Below are 20,439 nucleotides of genomic sequence, written 5' to 3' on the forward strand. Positions count from 1 at the left end.
ATTGGAGAAAAAAAAGTGTGCACTTAAAGAAAGGTGTCACTGGGAAACTTCATTAATACAGGTATTGCTACACTGAACAATCAGTTATGTTGTAGTCATAACTGTGGAATTCAAATTAGACGAGAGTCATTTTGTGCAACGATTGTGACAAAAGGAAGTCCTTTCAGATATTTTGAGAAGACACGTGTCAAAAGAAAACATAAAATTGGGTGTCCAGAGTGCTTTTCAAACCAGGCCTCCTTCTAGAATTTTGGAGAATACTTTATGAGGTCTTACTACTGAACAACAAATTCTTCTGCATTTTGCCAAAGAATACAAAAAGCCTGCTGATGCTGTTTCTGATTTAGGGACTTTAATTAAGTGACTAATTAGGCAAAAATGTTTTCATAAGATTATTTGAAAATGTGAATATAAATATGATGGTACTCAAGCATGAGCACAGTTGGTACACAATCAACTTTTAATTATTGTACTTAAGGGTGCATTGGAAAATTGAAATCCAGAAAAAAAAAAATCCTTCCCTTTTAGCAAAGACCTCAGTCTTCTCCTTCATTATCAATTCTTTTACAGGCCTCCTAACAAACAGCCGAGAGGGCTAATTTCAAGGTCTCCCCCACTCCTACCATCCACTAGAGGATGCTAATAAATTGTGAAAGGGTTAAAACACAGGCCGCAAAAAAGGAGAGCAGCAAAGGCGGGTGTGAGTAATCCACAAACTGGCTAATTAGCCTTGAATAACTGAGAGTTGGCTGCAATTGCCTTCTAGTCTTTGTGAAAGAACCAGGATTATTTACTCGCTTGTGAAACAGTTGCCAAGTGCACATTTTATGACCAGCATTTATTTACTCGGCAAAATAAGACAAAGGAAGAGGGAGTTGGCTTAACATTGTAACGTGTGGAACTTAAACTAGACTTATGGAAGATGCTACTAACAGAGAAAAGCTGTTAAACATTATAATGAGCAATTTGGGAATCTAGCAATAGAATGGTCATATGATGTTGCTTCCAGGTGGTGGGACAGAGTTGACCAGAGATGACCCTTGAAGGTCCCCTCCCTTTAGATCAAGTATCCTATGAAATGTGTGCATTCCATATATTTTTATAAGGTTAAATTAATATACTTAATAATAAATAATAATTAAGTATATCAACAATATATAATTTCAATATATGGTTATAATATAATAATACATATTAATAACAATATACTTAATACCTAATAGCCCCAATTTTTAAAATAATGTACATAAGTTGATCTTGTCAACAGCAGCAAAGCTGGAAACGGGACTGTGATGGGATTAAGAAGGATGTTGGAAATTCTCCTGTGCATGAGTCTGCTGCTAGTAAGGCTTCCCTAGTCAATTTTTATTAAGTAGCCTAATTTGCTAATATAAACTCATTCCTTAAGAAAACAATGAGAGCAACCCTGGTCATCTTTCATAAATCAGCTTTATTTATTTTTTTTAATGGAGGGGGGAAGGCAGGGCAATTGGGGTTAAGTGATTTGTTCAAGGTCACACAGCTAGTTTATCAAGTTTCTGAGGCTGGATTTCAACTCACGTCCTTCTGACTCCAGAGCCAGTGCTCTATTAATTGTGCCACCTTGCTGCCCCAATCAACTTTAATTTTTATACAGATACCTCTTGAATTTAAATACCATTCAATAGCACCACTATGTCCATTAAGCTCTGAAAAAGAATTTTTAAAATTGTATAAAGCAAAGATTAGGTAAATATGATTACTGGTGATTCAGCTGGCTACTAAAGAATGTAAGTGACTGCATCTCAGCTGACCACATCTACTCTAAGTGAATGAGCTACACAAGATAGTTAACATTCATCTCCCAGTATAAATGATGACACCACCAGTGCACTGTTTAAAGTATAATATTTGGTTCCAGTCATGCTGATGCACTCACTGCCTATGTTACTTTCATTAGACTAAAAGTAACACGCAGTAAACAGTCAATGTTTAGAGTTTCTATTTCCTCACTCTAATTTTTCTTTCACCTCTGGATCTCGCTCACAAAAACACCATCCATGAAATTTTAATAGCACTATAGATTGATACAGACATTCTCTGATATTCTTTTCCATAGTAAAACAGTGTTTTGAGTAGTTGATTTTAGTTGATTCCCAAAACCTGATCTAGCATACTAGACTGGCTAGATAGAGATGTTTATTAAAAAAAGTAGAATCTAGTGAACTCTATTCATTCATCCACAGGAACACAAATAAAGCAAGAAAGCAACTGGGCTAGCACTTAGGAGCACAGCAGGCCCTTCATAAATGGTTCTTGACTAGCTGACTATCTGAATTAAAAGGGTGGCAATTAAAAGGCTATAATTTTTAGTGGGAAGGCGAGCTCAAATAATAGCCAACTGACCTGAATATAAAATGGTAGCAATCCCCAAAAACATTTTTAAAATTCAGACATTACTGTAAACTTTTTAAAAGTTCTTTAATGTATGCCAAGGAATCTTTAGTTGAGGAAGGCTTTCTGACTCTCTACATTTTAAAATTAAGTATTTTAAAATCGGCAAAGATAATTTAATAAATTCAAATTGAAGTGCAGTTATCTTATTAAGAAGTAGTAACAATTTCCCTGCCCCCCCCAAATAAAGGGGATAACCATAATCCTGCTTGGATAAAATAACATGGGACAAAGCTTAAGTATGGTATTTTCAAAAATGGAACTTAAAAAACTAACAATCTTGCCTTTGACAATTCTTCTAAACAAATCACAAAGCAGATTTTTATAAACCAAACATACTTTGGCAGGGAAGAGAGTGAAGAGTCAATATTAAGGATGAGAATAAACCATGCTTATGTATCTCTCAGTTGTTTTTCCAAGGACCATCAATGCTGCTATAAACCAGTGCTCCAAGGTTTTATACCTAGCAAAGATGATCTATCTGGGGGCTCTCTGCTATTTTTCTTCCTGCTTTGTCCCATGCAGACAATAACTATGACTGATCTTTTCTCCAGTCTGCTTTCATCATGGATGCTGAAGCATTGAAATAAGTCAAGACATGCACACCTGGTGAGGATTCCAATCACTATCAAAGATGACAACAGTATCAGCTGCCTGAAGATTCAGGCCCAGGCCTCCTGCTCTGGTACTCAGTAAGAAAATGAAAAATTGTGAACCAGGCTCATTGAACTTCTTCAGCAAGGCAGCACGATCTTCTGATTTTGTAGTACCTGATGGAGAATGGAAGAGGAGAGGGGGAAGAAGAGTTTTCCAATTGAGTGAAGTTTAAAAAAACAGCGCAGAGTTTAAAAATAAAACAAAACAAATCATACCTACACCTCCTTATACAGAAGTACTCTGACTTCAAATGACAGAATCTCAAAGTTAGAAGGGAAATCAGAAGCCATGGAGTCCAACCCATACCTTAACAAGAATGGCCCCTGTGACTTACAACATATGAATCCTTTCTTTGTACCTCCAGAGTGGCACAGTGCATGGCACGCAGTAGGCACTTACTAAATATTTGCTGACTTGATAAGGTGTCATCCAGCACTTGCTTGAATACCTCTAATGACCAGCATCTCAGTATCTCCCAAGGTGGCCCATTCTGTTCTGGGTAGCCCTGACTGTTAGAAAGTTTTTTTTTCCTTATGTCAAGTCTAAATTCACCTCCTGGCAATGCCTACCCCACATTCTTATTTCTGCCTTCTAAAGCAAAGCATAACCAATCTATGTCCCACAAGCATCCTCCAAAATACTTGAAAACAGCTTTTGTCTCTCCCAATTCCTTCAACTTGTCTTCATATGGTATAATCTCCACAGCCTTTACCATCATGGTCACCCTCCTCCGGACACTCTCCAACTTACTAACATCCTTCACAAAATGGGGTGCCCCAAACTGAGTACAATTCTTCAGTTATGTATTGACTAAGAGTACAGCAGAATTACTTCCTCCGAAGTCATAAATGATGATCCCTTCTTTTATCTTGTATTACCAATAGAGTCAATATATTTTAAAACAAGTACATATATATATGTATATATGTGTATGTATAATCTTGTCATCTGAGTTCCAATTCTATTCTGATGTTTACTAGCTGTGTATACTTATAACTCATTTGTCTCCGAGTCTCAAATAAGTGCCTGTGTTTTATTTATTGCAAATGGAACGCAATTTGCCTAGAGATGGAATCACAGATTCTTGATGTGTATTTCAAAAGGTCACTCACGGGTGGAAAGTAGGGAAGCAAGTCTTGGGTTGGGGGGTGGGAAATAAGCAACAGTTTTTTCCTCATAGAAACTCTGTGAAATCAGTAGTATGAGTATTATAATCCCCATTTTATAGATAAGGACATACAGATTCTGACAGGTTAGAACTAGGGAAACACAGCAGGTAAATGATAAAAATGAGCCTTGAGCCCCTGCCTCCCCTGATTGTGGTCTAGAGAACATTACTCAGAATGTGGGGCCCTTTAATTAAACATCTAGTCTATTACCTATAGTTTAAAAAGTATAACTATAAAAGTTAAGGCATTTCTGCTCAAATCTTATTTTGTAACTTTGAAAAAAAAATCTAAAGTGTTGTGTTCCTAAAATCTCAAGACAAAATTATCTTCCACCTTCATGTGACTATCTTTGGGCAGAAAAAAATATGGTAGTTTAGGCCATTAGAAGATATCATTTTGAGTTATATGACAGTATACTGTTTTCTATACAAAAAAACTACTGTTTAAAGTCAAAGAAATGATTAAGGAATAAAATACTTAAAGAATCAAGTTACCATCAGAATCAAGATCACAATTTGGTGAAATCACAATTTGTTGCTTATTATTTCTGTTCTCATATTTAGTAAAAATTAAAGTTACCATACCGGGGGGAAAAAAGAAAATTCTAAACACTGCTTTCAGTGAAGAAAAACTTAGAATGTGAGTCTTATTTAGTGAATCACCTGTCTCTAAATCTCAGTTTACCATCTATGAGATAATTAATATTTAAAGATGAGTGCTTAATACAGTGCCTGACATATAGTAGGCACTTAATAAAGTGTTTATTGATTTATCGATTGATTGATTGAGCTACAGCTCAAATCCTTTCATAAATTCCAAGGAATTACCTAAATTCTTTGGTGTTATTTGTTGTCTCGAATGCTTGAAATAAATGGGGTATATTTTCAATATTCAGAGGTATTTGAGTCAATGTTGCTGGCTCTCTAAGAGGTGGTAAATGATGAAAGATGTTATTTTAAAAGATTCTTTGCAGTAGCTTAAATATTATATCCATAATTTACTCAGATACACCAATAAAATGATAACTGTACAGTTGTACAAATTAGCACTTCTTTAGCTGTCATTAAACTTAATGAAAGACCCTCAGAACAAAAGCTATAATAGCCTATCTTAATATCGCACTGTGTATATTGATTCATTAATTCAATAAACATTAAGTGCCTACTATGTGCCAGGTCCTGTGCTAAGCAACTGGTTTTTTAAATACTAAGTATTTGTGTGAATGCGTGTATGCACTCACACACACACACAATTTGAGAGACAATGACATTTATTTTCTAGAAGAAGGGATTTAAAACTATGCATCTAGATGGATGAAAGGGCAAAAAGTTTACCTGGCCCATATTAGAATAAAATCTTGAACAAATGATAAATTACAGTACGGGTAAAGTACATATGGCTAAAATGAAACTAGCTAGATTTTTCTACCAAAGCTGCCAATAGGTTCTCAGTGTAACATAAGGATTGAAAAACAAAGAGGAATTCCAAAATGTTTCTGCCTAGTGCCAATCAGCAGAAGCAGAGAGCTTAATATTTTACTGCAGACACAACCAGAACAAAACTTTAATTGTAAAACCTCGATAAATCTTATTTAATCTCTTATAACACAGAGCCACAGCTATTTGTTACAAGGCTCAGGTTAGGCACCCTTGACAAATGCAGAAGGCAGCACAGAATTGTGAGTTGGGATCTTTGTTGATAATCAACTCATCTGTATCATTTTCAAAGATGCCCTTTACCATGTAAGGATGTCATCCAGACCTAATTGCTTGTTAGAGGTGGCAAAGGATTCAACATGCTTAGTAAAAGCAATTTTCTTTCCAAGTTCTTGTGCTTTTTGATGTAGGACATATCCAGTTACAAAGAGACATTTGATGTGGCCAAAGAAACAGCAGCCACATCTGTGAAGTATACCGAAAGAGTATAGGAGTGAACCATGTACAGGATGTCCCAAAAGTCTCAGTGCAGGCTTAAGTTTGGGACACCAAAAAACTAAAAGTTTGAAACTACAGTGAGACTTTTGGGACATCCAATATTTGTTGCCATAAGAATAAATATTAAACTGGTTTTTCGTTGTTGTCTGAAAACTCACTCATTTTTTTGCAAGACAAGATCATAATAGGAATAAGTACTTAACTTTAGCCTTTTAAAATTTCTTTTTTCTTAAGTTAGAATATGAAACTTTGGAAAGTTCCTGAATAAGGTCTCAGGAAGAATTATATTAGCTTCTTTTTTCTAAAAATATTTAATTTTAGGTATTCTTGTATTACCTACTAAATATATGCACTTAAAATTCTACATTAGACAAACAAGTATATAAACAAGTGTACGGACGAGAAATGCTTAATTACTTAAATGAAATGAAATTTGGGAGATTATAACATTTCTTAAACGTGATCTCTTTTATTTGGTTCCCCTAATTTAGTTTACCAAAGGGTAAAACTTTTGGCCAGGTATTAAGAAAAGAAATGACAGTAGGATAGGAAATCCAAGATCCTAAAGAAAATGTGCATACTCCTGGGAAACTGCTCAACTGGGCCAGGGGCTCCAGAGGGAGGAATCCCTCCAGCTGCCTCTAAGACATTAAAACCTTTGTTTCAAGTAAAGCAAGAAAACAGGTTTCTCTCCTTCTAGAAGAGTCCATTCCCAGGGCCCTCTTTTCCAGAGTGAAGGGATCTCAAAACAACTTGTTAGTGACATTATGCAGTGAAGAATTGGGTGTGTAAAGTGTTTGTGAAGGGAAAAAGATGAAGTGTTATGAATTACTGGGTACTACAACACTTCACAGCCTATGAAAAGGTATCAGATTTAATGAAATAATTCCCTTAAAATGCAGAGTCCCTGTTAGCTTTTAAGTAACAGATGCAAGTCACAGTTGGAAAATATGAGAGATATTAAGTGAAAATACTCAAAGAATGATATTAGGTTGTAACTGAACTTCATGACATGCCTTTAAAAATGAATATATTGGCCTTTTCTGATCACACATTTCCTCAATATTATTCTTGTTTCACTTATTGAACATATGCCTTCAATGGAAATGTGATTTACTAACTAAAATAAGAATAAAAATTAACATATTAAAGTTAGCCTAGTATTCACAATTATCCATTCATTCAGTAAACACTAATTAAATAATGACTATGTGCCAGGCACCATGCAATTAGTATTTTTATAATAGCTGACATTTCTATAACATTGTAAAGTTTACAAAGCACTATATATATGTATATATATGTATATGTATATATATATATATACATATATATATAATCTCATTTAATCCCCACAACAAAACTCAGTGAGATAAATACTACAGGTTTCAAAATCTTCATTTTGTAAATGAGGAAACTCATGTTTCTGAAAGGTTGAGTGATTTCCCCAGGGTTACACTACTACTAAGCTCCTGAAGCCAGATCTAATACAGGTGTCAACTGACATCAGATGGAGGAATCTTTCCTGTGTGTACATATATCCTAAACACATATGGTGCAGGGAAAAGAACCATTATCAAATCCTATGTAGGAATAGAGGAAAAACTTAAGAGCCCTGTTAAGCAACTAAATCCTTTAAATCAGCTACTTAATAACCTCATAGTGACAACAGAGATTTCAGGTTTTTTAGAGGAGATGTGAAATAGGTATGAGATCATTGGTTTTATTTAGCTATTTACTTTTTTTTTTTTTACCGTTGGTTCTGTCAATAAGGTGCGCGCACACACACACACACACACACACACACACACACACACACATACAGAAGAATAATCTTGCTCATGGATTAACAGAAAGGAAATTTGCCCTAACAAGAAAAGATATCTCAAGTTTCATCTTGGTAAAGAATATATCTTTTCCTCTTTATAGACATTAAACTAAGAATGGAATTCTAATAACTAAGATAACTAAATTAAAATCAATGATATAGCAGAGGTAACCAAGTAAATGTATTAAGGCCAAAAGAGGAAAAGCAATGACAACACTGGAATTGAAGAAATGTAATTTTCCTTTCCTCTTCCTCATTTTCCTAACCCAGTGACCATGATAGTGGGCAGTCACATGACTTCTCAGGATTCTACACTGCAATGCAGATGCTAATTTACAGAAGGAGTTCATTCTGAGAGTTTCTGATACCAATGAAATCACAGTCCATGCCTGCCCCCAAATTGCCAACCAATTTTATTCTCTAATGTAAAAACTGTCATTTGCTGCATTATATTCTGGCATTAAATCTAAACCCTGACTAATCCTACAACATAAAATCATGTACCATCATTAAATTAGTCCTCAGATTCATATAACATCCCACTGTTGGTAAAATTTTGAAAATTTTTATTTCTTTGATCTTCATTGTGGCTATTTCCAAAGTTATTTAACAATTTAGGGAATATCTCTCCAAATCCTCCTTATGATTTCAATAACCAAAAATTTTCATTTTACTTTTTGAGTTTGACATCTTTTTATGTTAGTGGTATGACACCAGAAACAAGAGATCCATCTTTTTAGGGTCATATAAATTTATCCCATTTTAAAATATATATCATTTTGTATCCAGAAAAAAAAAAAGCTTGTTCTTGTGGGGAAAATGTGTTCTGAGTGCCAAACAACAGACTTACAATGTTTTTTTTTGTTGTTTGTTTGTTTTTGCCTTTTGGAGGGCAGTTGGGATTAAGTAACTTGCCCAAGGTTACACAGCTAGCTTTTTTGTGTGGGTGTTAAGTGTCTGAGGCCGGAACCGATCCCCGGTCTTCTGACTCCAGGGCCAGCACTCTTACTCACTGCACCCCTAGCCGCCCCCCAGACTTACAATGTTAACAATATAGGGTAGGCTGCTGGACAAGTCCATAAAAGACAATTTAACTCCTAATGGACTTGCCATATGGTTTTGTATTAGCATTACAGGTCCTGTGTAAACAACTTGTGTCATTATGCTATGTTGAGAGGATGCTTTCATGGCCCTGAGGAAGACCTTTCTCCCCACAAGATCATGATCTCTTCCTCTGAGCTCCCCTACATGCTGGGCAGTGGGAGATGGGGCTCCCCTCATGTTACTGGTATTTGTTCCTTGTGTCTCACAGCAAAAGGTCTGCAGAGTACGGTCCGCGGAGCATAGGAAAGGGGACTCCCCGTTGTCCCTTTTAGTTTGTCTTTGACAGAGCCAGAGACTGTGGTTCACACACTTCTCTTATGTTATCACTTCTATAACTTCCTATTGAGGTTTTCTTTTCCCTGGCTACCTGGAGAACAGAAGAGTCTCATGACATTCTTACTGTTAAAGAAGCATTTTATGCTACTAGGAGCTTCAAAAGGTTGCTATTGATAATGCCAGCAAAATGAATCACTTTCCTTTGGTTTTCCCATCAATTCCTGAAAGGGTTTTTTTTTTGTTTTCAGTTTAGGGGAAAACTGGTCCCACCTTTGGATGTGAATAGGGGTCAAAAGAAAGGAAAAGTTCACCAAGAGCCCTAGGAGATCTTGGCACCTCAGGGGTATTTTCAAGCTTGGCAGTGCCTATAAAGCACCTGATTTGTACATATAAAAGAAAATCTTAAATCAAGGATGAAATTCTATATTGCCAAGTCACAGTCTGGCATTTCACAGGCTTGAAACATGTTGACTGCTTATGGGAAATGTTAAAGCTTGCCAGAAGACACTCTAGGGGACATGCTAGCTAATGAGGATCCTTAAGCACAACCTTTTAAACTATTTGTAAATTATCTGAGTTGAGTTTTTAGTGGGATGAACAGCTATGCCAACTGTTTTAGTTTTGCTAATGTTAAGCTGAGAGGAGTGAAAATTGCCATCTAGAACAAAAGCAGTCTGTAAGTTAATTCTTTGCCACCATTTTTCCCTTTTTGGCAGTGGCTGACTAAAGGCCCGGTGCTCCTTCAAATTTCTGATTGCACAATTCTGCGTGTCCCAGTTTCTTGTGAACTTACCATCGAGGCGTAGGTAAAGGAAATTCCGAAAAGCAAAGTAGTCCTCCATGATGGTCATGAGGGACGTCATTTGGCAGAAGAGCAGCACGCGGTGATTGGTAGCCCGCAGCTTTGGAAGGATGCGATCCAGGAGCTCAAACTTCCCCGAGGCTCGGTAGAGCTCAGCTCTGTCCCAGAAAATGAGGGCAGCCATCAGTCAGTTAATCAGTCCAAAAGAATCCCATGACTTGCTTACTGTATGTCAAGCACTGTGCCAAGATTCAAGACACCACTTTCACTAAGGCTACTTTGCTCCAATCAATGAAAATCATGTGTTTAAGATGGTGAAATGGCCCAGATATTACACGCTTTTCTTGCCTGGCATCAAAACATTAAAATATTCCATACAGGAGAGACAAAAGGGGAGGGACTAATTTTTCCCTCCTTTTGACTACATTATTGCTTTGTCACATGTTCATTTAAAAAGTCCTTGTTTGGGGAGTATGCAAAACTTTTGTTTACTGGGAAAACTCAGTGGATTCAGATATTTCATTCCTTAGTCAACCAATTTTCTTTTTCCATTATCATGGGGCCATAATAAATCACTAAGAGTTGATTGGGGGTCTCTCCACCATTAACAAGAAATCTACCCAATGGTTAGCTCCACTTGATATTATTATAAATGTACCCACTGTAGCCAACAACATTAAACTCCATCTTTTGACTATATCATAGAGGATTGATTCCACTGTCCATTATTTTTTTTAAATAGCTCATTTTCTACAGGACCTGCAAAGCCATTAATTTTCATTGGCAGAACAAAGATTTCTTTTTCCTTTGTGCACAGGTTAGTTTTCACTATATCTTTGGGATGCAATTAGATTATCATCTTGCGTACACTATGCTTTGGTTGTAAGGAAGAATCTTTTCAAGCCTCAACTTCCTCCAAACTCAAAGGTACTACTTAGTGCAGTGATGTAGACTTTTACTCTAGAAATAGCCATTTGTCCAGAGCAAAAACTAATTTATATACACAAAGTAAACTAGGACAAATTTCATTTAACAACTGTTTTTTTTTTTTTTTGTTAGAGGAGGGAAGGCAGGGCAATTGGGGTTAAGTGACTTGCCCAAGGTCACATGGCTAGTAAGTGTTAAGTGTCTGAGGTCAAATTTGAACCCAGGTGCTCCTGACTCCAGGGCCAGTGCTCTATTCACTGCGCCACCTAGCTGCCCCTCATTTAACAACTTCTATAGTTCCTAAAAGGAGATGAGGATGTAGAGGCTAGCAAAATCTGGGCACCTATTTTTAAGACGAGTAAAGTTTCACTGTGTGTAGGGAAATGTAGAAAAGGAGAACACAGGGCGGAATTTTGTGGAAGGAAACAATCATTAGACTTACCCATTGATAACCCCACTCGAGTAGCCCAGATGCTCAGCAAAGGATTCCTTAAACAGGAACAAAAGATGAATGCTTTTAGCTTAAATCTTATCACTTGAACAGAGGGAGGGCTCAGTGAACACTACGCACAAACTTATTTATCAATTCATCTTCCCATTCTATCCTAACAGAGTAAATGATAATAATGCTAACAATAACACGAAGGAAAAATAGCACCTATCCATACGGAATCACAAGTCTCTGAATTCTAAGCACAGTTCTTCAGCAATTTCCTATATTGGACACTTCACTTCTATGCAATTCAACTTCCTCTGTGTAGGATGGGCTTTTCCACTTATTTCTTCTGTTTTTAATAATAATGATGATGATAGCTAACATTTACAGGGTCCTCACCATGCCGTAGGTGCTGTACTAAGTGCTTTACAATTATTTTTCACATTTCATCTTCACAATGATCCTGTGAGGGAGGAGACATTATTATCCCTATTTTACGTATGGAGAAATAGAGGTAAATGGGTTAAGTCATTTAAAATGCCCAGGATAATACAGCTAATAAGTATCTGAGGTTGGATTTCAGTCAGGTCATATATAAATTATATATATATATATATAATATATATAGTACATATACAAACTTACATATTATATATTCATATGCACATATTTTCATATACTTATATGTGTATATGCTATTTTTCTCCCCAAAAATGAAGATCCTTGAGCATTTATATCTTGGTGTCCCTTGTACCTGCAGAAGTACCAGGTATACAGAAGGTGCTTAAATAATTGTGTTAAATACTTACTTAAACCACTCCCCTTGATGCCACACAACAACACAAACCTTCCCCACTGGGATGTATGTCAAGGTGGACAGTAAATCAATGTTCAAAACTTTTTTTTTAATGTAAATATTTCACAGCAATAAAAACATGAGTGATCATTTATCTTGAACTCTGAAATCCTAATTGGAAAAGCAATTTTGATATTTTAAGATTGACGATCAAATCTCAATTCAACAAATATCTGCCAAGTACTCCTATAGAGTAGTTCATCCCATGATTTGCATCCTTATAATTCTAGGGAGGAGTATTTTTCTTCACCATAATTTTCCTATCTTTGTATAAATGAAACTAAAGTATTCTCTGACCTGACAAGCACTCCCCAGAGGAGGTCCCAGCCTGTCACTTACTCCTTGTGTGACCCAAAGCAGTTTGCTTCAGTGCCCTAAGCCTAAATTTTCTCATGTGTGAAATGACAGACTTGAGCTCCGTGATCCCTATGGCTCCTACCTGCTCCAAATCCCATGTCCCTAAGATATCACTTACCTGGAAGCAGCAATCTACCTCTTCTCTCCTTATCTACTCTACACACAGCAGTTTCTCCTTTAGCTCTAATATCAGCCCTGCTCTATAAATAGAAGTTTCAACTGTTAAATGAAAGCTTCTGCCCTGGCAGCATTAAAACTGGACTGACCATAAGAAAAAGTCCTGATGCAAGGAAACCCTCACTGGCCTGTGCCTGGGAGTGGCCAATTTCACATTTAGTGGAGCTGGATTGATTTGCTTGATTCTTTTCTTACCAGACATTGTAAGGATCAAAAGAGATAGTATATATGAAAGTGCTTTGGAAAGTAAAAGACCTCAGCGGAAAACATATGAATCATGGAGAATCATGATTCTCTAAAAAATAAGACCTACATTGTCCTGCTTTTATTCAAAAGCACACATTGGTGTGCCCATTAGCTAGGGGGCATAAAAGCTATGTATGAAGAAAAATATAGAAAATTATGTCTTAAATTCCCAGTAACTTTAATTTAAAATGTATACAAGTATAAAATTTGCTATTGGAAGTATGTGTCTATGGCTATGTTATTTCATCCTTAGGTTATCACTTACAAACACTAAATTATAACAACTATGATAAAAATCAATTTGCACTGATGATAGCTTATAATTATTGATGTAGGGAAGATATACCCATGCCAGAAATGGCTTTTAGGGAGTAAAATATTTGATAGGCAATAGGTTAATGTGACGTGACTCCAGCCTTTGCTAGGGGTTCGTAACCTGGGGTCCACGAACTTGTAATCCAGGGTACTTTTATTTTATGCATTTAAAAATCTTACTCTGAGAAGGGTTGGCAGGCTTCATCAGTCTGTCAAAAGGGTCTGTGCAGGGGTGTGCTTGTAAATATTTAACAACTGCCTCTCAAAAAATAACAACCAAAAAAGTATGTATGGAACACTTTAAAGTTTAGTCTGCATTACCTACTTTTTTCCCATCACTTCATTAAGTCTAGATGGTCAAGAAAAAGATAAATCAAGCCCTGGGTTGGAGTGTTTGACATTTCTGAGGTATAATATAGGCAGCTAGGTGGCACAGTGTGTAGAGTGCCAGGCCTAGAGTCAGGATGACCTGAGTGCAGCTGTTTTTAGACACTTCCTAACTGTGTGACCCTGGGCAAGACATTTAACCCTGTTTGCCTCAGTTTCCTCACCTGTAAAATGAGCTGGACAAGGAAATGGCAAACCACTTCAGTATCTTTGTGAACAAGACAGCAAATGAGGTCCCCAAAAGTTGGACACAACTGAATGATAACAGATACTCACAATGAAAATTTAACCATCAGCTCTCCCAAATCACCCTGGTTCTAGCACACCCATAGGCTTAGTCACAAAAAAAGATCAACTCCCTGCTCTAATAACTTTCCTAACTCACTCTTTTGTCCTATAGTTATTATATATATATGTATGTATTATGTATGTATGTATGTATGTATGTATCTCTCTAAACCACCACATTTCTGTCATGGGAGCTTAGGGTCATACATCTAGGGCCAGAAGAAACCTCAGAGGCCACTTAATCCAATCACCTTGTTTTTTTTACAAAAGAGGAAACTGAGGCCTATGGAGGTCAAGTGACTTGCCCAAGGTTGCACAGTTATTAAATATCAAAGGCAGAATTTGAGCTCTGATCTTGTGACCCCAGAACCAGCAAGCTTTCCACTTGGATTTAGTTTAAGACTATGTGTTGAGGGTGCATATGTTATTATTTGTGTTTGTCTAGATTCCTCCAGTGGGCAGCTGAAATTACTGTATGTCCCTCCAGGTGGGGACTTATGTCCTTCATTCTCTCGCTCCTCACCATATCCAGGAGAAGTACCCTGTAGTTGGCATATTCAAAGAATCCTGTTGATTAACAAGGTTCTCAGAGGGAAGGCAGAAAGATCCTCTATGGAATACTTGGGAGCATTTCTATGTTACCATATGTTTTAAAGTCCAAATGATCAGCTACAACTAGTGCAGTTTTCACTTTCCTTTAGTGGGAACAAATAATCCTGAAAGGGAATTTCTTCCAATTCCTTCAACACAACTTTCTGTGGTAGTTACACAACAAAAACAGCTGTAGGAACAAATAATTAAAAAAAATTGTTTTCTCCCCTTTCTTCCAGTTTTCTTCACTGGCAAGGGGAAAAACAATGGTGGCTCTCTCTCCACCCTGCTGAAATCAGCAGCTCCTGCTGTTGTAAATTACTGGCAGTTTGGGAAATTTATTGAGATAAAGTGAATATGACTGAAACTTCTCTTTTCCCTAAAAATAGCTTTTAGTAGAGAAATGGGGCTTGGGATCCAATCAGGGATTGATTTCCTAGTAATAAGAAACAACGAAAGAAAAAATAATATTAATGAGGGAGATGAAGGTGAGTCAATGTTTAAAGTTATGTCTTATGCTTAAAGAATGTTTATTTTCAAAGGACATTAATACATTACCTTGTCATCATAATGTTATTCTCATAAAGAAGTTAGACAAATTTGACATTATCTTAACTCATGGTAACATCCTCATATAACAAACATTTATGAATTCTACTTTCTGTAAAGTATTTTATCGAACTGACCCCAGGTGGCACAGAGGATAGAGTACAGAGTCTGTGGACAGGAAGACCTGAGTTCAAATCTGACCTCAGACACTTATCAGTTATGTGACCCTGGACAACTTAAACCTGTTTGCCTCAGTTTCCTCCTCTGTAAAATGAGCTGGAGAAGGAAATGGCAAACCACTCCAATATCTTTGCCAAGAAAACCCCAAATGGCATCACAGAGTGTCAGATTTGACCAAGCAACAATAACAAACCAAGGTCTTTCCTTTGTATTGTTTCATATGGAATTCTGGATGCAAAAACAATAAATGCTATGTGAATCCATAGTCAGCAACATTACATCTCCAGATCCTTGACCTCCAGTCCATTGGAACATGTTAGTCCGCCTTTATAAGTTAGTATACATTTTCTGACCCAATTTTTCTTACAGTGATAATAATAAAGTGGGGATAAACTTACCTCAATGTGTTGAAACATATATGGGTGATTGCATATCTTTCTCAATTGCATGATAGTGTTCATCAGTGTTTTAGCCCCTCCTTTGCCCTAATAATGAAAAAAAGGAAAAGGGGACATTCACTAGTAATTAAAGTCTTCATTTGCAGTTAGAGGGGGCTTTCAATGAAATGTGAAGCTGGAAGGGGCCACCTTCCACAAATGTCCTCTAATTAATCATCACAACTCCCAGCAGTCAAGTGTTCTTACACCACAGAGCAGCCTGTGAGTTATGATACAACATATTCCTTGTGACTAGCTCAGCCAGAAGAATGAAATCCCAGCCACAGGGCCCGTGCCAAACTAGTGCCTTTGTGATGTGAGTGGTCTGAACAGACAGAAGCCGAGTAATTTTATTCAGGATCTCAAATTGGGCTTAAAACCTTCCATATGCTATCCTGCCACCTAGACAGAACACAAGTCTTTGCACTTCTGCCTATTAACTGTAACTAAGAAAATAGTCACAGATGAGCTAACTATGTTGGTGTTCTGATGCCTTCCCTTTCATTCTTCTCTCATTAGATGAGAGACTTTCTGTCAGCCAAAACAGCACCAACAGGAACCCCATAAATTCAGTTTGTACAAATTAGCATCAGCAAAGAAGCTCACAATGGTTATTCAATATGTAGCCCATTAGGAACAACACCGTCTCATGTCTTAAGTGTGATCATCTTCCTTGCATACCTTCTTATCTTTCTCGGAACCATCAGTGAGAAGAATCCCCTTTGCTTGCATATGGCGGTACAATATTTTCTGTAGAGCTGACATGTCACATTTGATCACATATTCAACCTGTGTATAAGAGAACAATAGGTAAGAGTAAAAAAAAAAAGACTATTATCATGTTCTAAGAATGTTAAGGAGTCACAACTGCTGGTTCTTCCTCCTTTTAACAGCCAGTGTCCCCGTGGCCATCATGAAAGGTCCCTTTTTATCTTAGGAGTCAAGAAGGGAAATGAATGGAAGAGACTGGTCACCTTATTATTGTAGCCACATCAATAATGTATTATAATGGTTACTTCAAAAGGTTATAATTGGGGCACCTGTCTACAGAGATTTCTTGTCCTGGCCAGATCTGAGGGAGTTTGGCTTACAATTATCCAAACACTTTCCAACAAAGCAACTCATAAAAGAGATTTTTAATATGCCTTTCCTCCCCACACTGTATGAACTGAAAGGGTTTTTAGGAAAATCAATGAATAGCTATTAGTCTATGATTTTCTTTGTTAGATGTGTAAAACATTTTTAAAAGGTCAGATGTGGCTGAACATAATGCCAACACTAGAGAGAAATTTCCTTATAGCTCTAAACAGGGTAACATTAGCAACTTTTTTGAGACCTGAGGAAATACAACATACTTTCTTCAAAAGATAAAAGGTCAAAGGAAGGTTTTTCTAGCCAGATATAACTTTATGACCAGTTGAGGTAGATGAAGTCTCACTTGCTTTTGGTTAGAATATAATCATAGTTCAATACAAAATAATAGATATGAAGATTATTTACATTTTTATTACATACCTGCTAGACACCCAATAATACCTAATGGATAAAATCTATTCATATAACTTACTAGTGTTACACTTTGAAAAATTTTGCAATTCTAAGAAAAAAATATGGTTTTCCATAATAGACTTGTATCTAGAAAATTGATGGAATGTGATTAAAGATAAATTAATAATCAGCCTAATGTGTAATTAACTGAGTAAAAGTGATCAGATTATTTTGCATTCTGAGATCCATGAAGAGGAAGTCCCAGACAAAGAGAAACTGAATATTAATTTAAAGGTTTTTCAGGAAGAACCTATCAGCTGGACCTATCACTGCTGGTCTTTTTCCCTACTTCTGCTGCACTAAATTAGGTTGGAAGAAAATATGCACTTTTTCAGAAACACTAAAAATAGAATACTACAGAAAAAAGCAGAATGAGTAGTAACTTTCTGAAAGTTTCAACTGAGTCCTAAATTTTTAATGAGCTACTTGAAAAAGAAAAACAAAATCACTCAAAGTTAATAGTAAATAGAAAGTTTTGGATACCCGATCACATTCCAATTTTGAAAACACATCAACTTAATCTTTTCAAGAATTCTCCTGTATCAGTGAACAGACTTTCAATTTAAAGACTTTAAAGAATATCCAGTTCTGGGGTGGCCAGGTGGCTCAGCGAGTTAGAGTACCAGCTCCAGTGTTGGGATGACCTGGAGATCGAATCCCGGGCTCAGACACTCAGCACCACACCCAGAAATAACTGGCCGTGTAACCTTGAGCAAGTTACTTAACCCCGATTGCTTAAAAAAAAAAAAAGAATATCCAATTCAGCATAAAGCTATAAGGGTTTTCTCCTTCCCCAACTGTTTCCCACTGCTCCCCTTTATCTGCTGTATATGAAGGACGAACAGGATCATTTTTTTTTTCTTAGTGATGTACAGACCTAGCCTAAGCAGGGCTTAGACAGAAGAGCAGTTTTCTATCAGGTTCCTGACCAGCTTGGTTACAGGATCTTAGGGACTGGAGACTTGTTTTGGCTTCAAAGCTATTTTCTTGTTGACTGAGCATGTGTGTGGAAACTTAGTCTTTAAAGTGCTAGAAGAAATAATGTTTGGGAGGCGGATGACAAGAGGCCTGATATCAATAAAAGAATCAAGTAAACATATACTTAATACCATCTCCAAGAATTTACAGATGACATTTAAAAGGTTAAATCAGGACACTGAAAATTCAAAGGTTATTATTATTATTACTTTTTTGATACCAGTGATCTTTATATATTTGTAAGAAATCTAAATCTTTAAACCACTAGATTTGAAATGGCACTTTACCCATGTTAGTTGGCTGCTTGTGTTATGTATTTGCCCTCTCTATAATGCTCTTCTGTTTACTCTCAAATTATCCTAACATTACCCATCACCCAGAGTCCATCTTAAGTCTAGCAAGTGCAGCCCAAACGGATCTTTTCTTTCAAGTTCTATTGCACTTGCTGTCTGCAATCTTCATGTACCAAAGTAAACTTTATCTTTCCTCCCAAACTATTTTCTAGCTTTATTGTTTCTGAAAGTAGTACTCAATTTCTCCTTCATCTAAAATTGAAACTTAAGAGTCATCATTGCCTCTGTCCTTACTCCCTCTTCTTCCCTTCCATTCAGTTATGAATAGGTTCAATTATCACCTCTACACAAATGATTCCCAAATGCAGTTGCCTGGGCTCACTCCCATTTCTCTGTTTCAGTCTGACTTCTCTCACTGCCTCCTGGACAACTCCAGTGATACCTTAGCAGCACCTCAAATGTAGCACGTCAAAATTTAAACTCCCCATCTAACTCTTTAAATTACCCTTTCTTAATTTCTCTACTTACAGTGATGGAATCACCAGATCTTCCCAGTCGTATAAACTCAAAATACTTGGAGTCATATTCTGCTCCCCCTTCTCTCTTATTGCCCATATCCAATTAGCCGTCTTGTTAATTCTGCTTCCCCCCATTTGTCACAAGCATCCCCTTTTCAGCAATCAAGGCAGCACACTGGTTCAAACTTCCCTCCCCTCTCACCTGAATTATAATACTCTAGCCTTCTAATTGTTCTGCCTGCATCCAATATTTCCCCACTCGCATCTAACCTTCATATCCATAACTGTCAAAATAATCTCCCCAAAGTAAAACTCTGATAATGACACTTCCCTGTGCAAGAACCATCAGTGGCTGCAATTGTTTCTAGGATACACCACAATCCTCTTAGTCTAGTATTCAAGGTCCCCTCGAGTTAGGTTATTTACAATCTATTTCCCATCACCTTCCTGGCCTTATTTCCTATCACCCGCCACTTCACACAAGTGCTTTCCTACAGGGATGAAATGACCCATCCCTATCTCACAACATCATTGTGAGGACCAGGTGAAATGACATATAGATTTACAGATGGACACAGATATGATCGGGAAGCCTTTCCCAGGTCCTCTTACTGATAGCACCTTCCCTCTCTCAGATTTTTCTTGTTTATCCTATACATAGCAAATTCTTGCTTGTTTTCTGCCCCCATTAGATTGTGAGCTGCTCAAGGGCAGGGACTGTCTTTTCCTTCTCTTTGCATCCACTGGGTTTAATAAATACAGACTGACTGACTGACTCTGCATTCTAGAAACACAGCACTGCTTGCCATTCCTCAGACCCAACAGTGTTCTGCTTTTGGCCAGGACATCCTCATGCTTGACATATTTTCCTTCCTCGTCTCTGCCTTTTGGGATCCTCCTCATCCATGAAATCCAGGAACACCCATTCTATAAAGATGTTTCCTCTTTTCTCCTCACATTTTTTTTTCTAGAGTATTTTTAATGGATTTCTCCTTTGGCCACCCACTAGGTTATATTATTTTTATCAATCTATTAACAGTATCCTTTCTGTAAAATAAAAGTTACGTGAGGCCAGGCACGATTTCCTTTTTTAATAGAAGCACCCAAGGATAGCGCCTTGTACACTTGACATCTTAATACAATGGTGTTTATA

At 36.9% G+C, this 20,439-nt stretch overlaps 1 protein-coding gene across 9 annotated transcripts in view; it reads right to left on the minus strand.

Annotated features, from left to right (window-relative positions):
• SMARCA2 (SWI/SNF related BAF chromatin remodeling complex subunit ATPase 2) overlaps window positions 1-20,439 on the minus strand; it is a 289,270-nt gene that overhangs the window by 85,442 nt on the left and 183,389 nt on the right. For all 9 annotated transcript variants that reach the window (XM_069086747.1, XM_069086767.1, XM_069086776.1 and 6 more), the window contains 5 exons: window positions 16,631-16,738; window positions 15,911-15,997; window positions 11,573-11,619; window positions 10,195-10,361; window positions 3,040-3,203 (listed from right to left, as the gene is read on the minus strand). In XM_069086747.1, the coding sequence (XP_068942848.1) occupies window positions 3,040-3,203; window positions 10,195-10,361; window positions 11,573-11,619; window positions 15,911-15,997; window positions 16,631-16,738 (573 nt within the window). The remainder of the gene's footprint in view (window positions 1-3,039; window positions 3,204-10,194; window positions 10,362-11,572; window positions 11,620-15,910; window positions 15,998-16,630; window positions 16,739-20,439) is intronic.

This window comes from Petaurus breviceps, unplaced genomic scaffold (genome assembly GCF_028583685.1).
Source record: "Petaurus breviceps papuanus isolate PSGF00001 unplaced genomic scaffold, PetGlider_PUasm1.0 118, whole genome shotgun sequence".
In the NCBI taxonomy this organism is placed as follows: domain Eukaryota; kingdom Metazoa; phylum Chordata; class Mammalia; order Diprotodontia; family Petauridae; genus Petaurus; species Petaurus breviceps.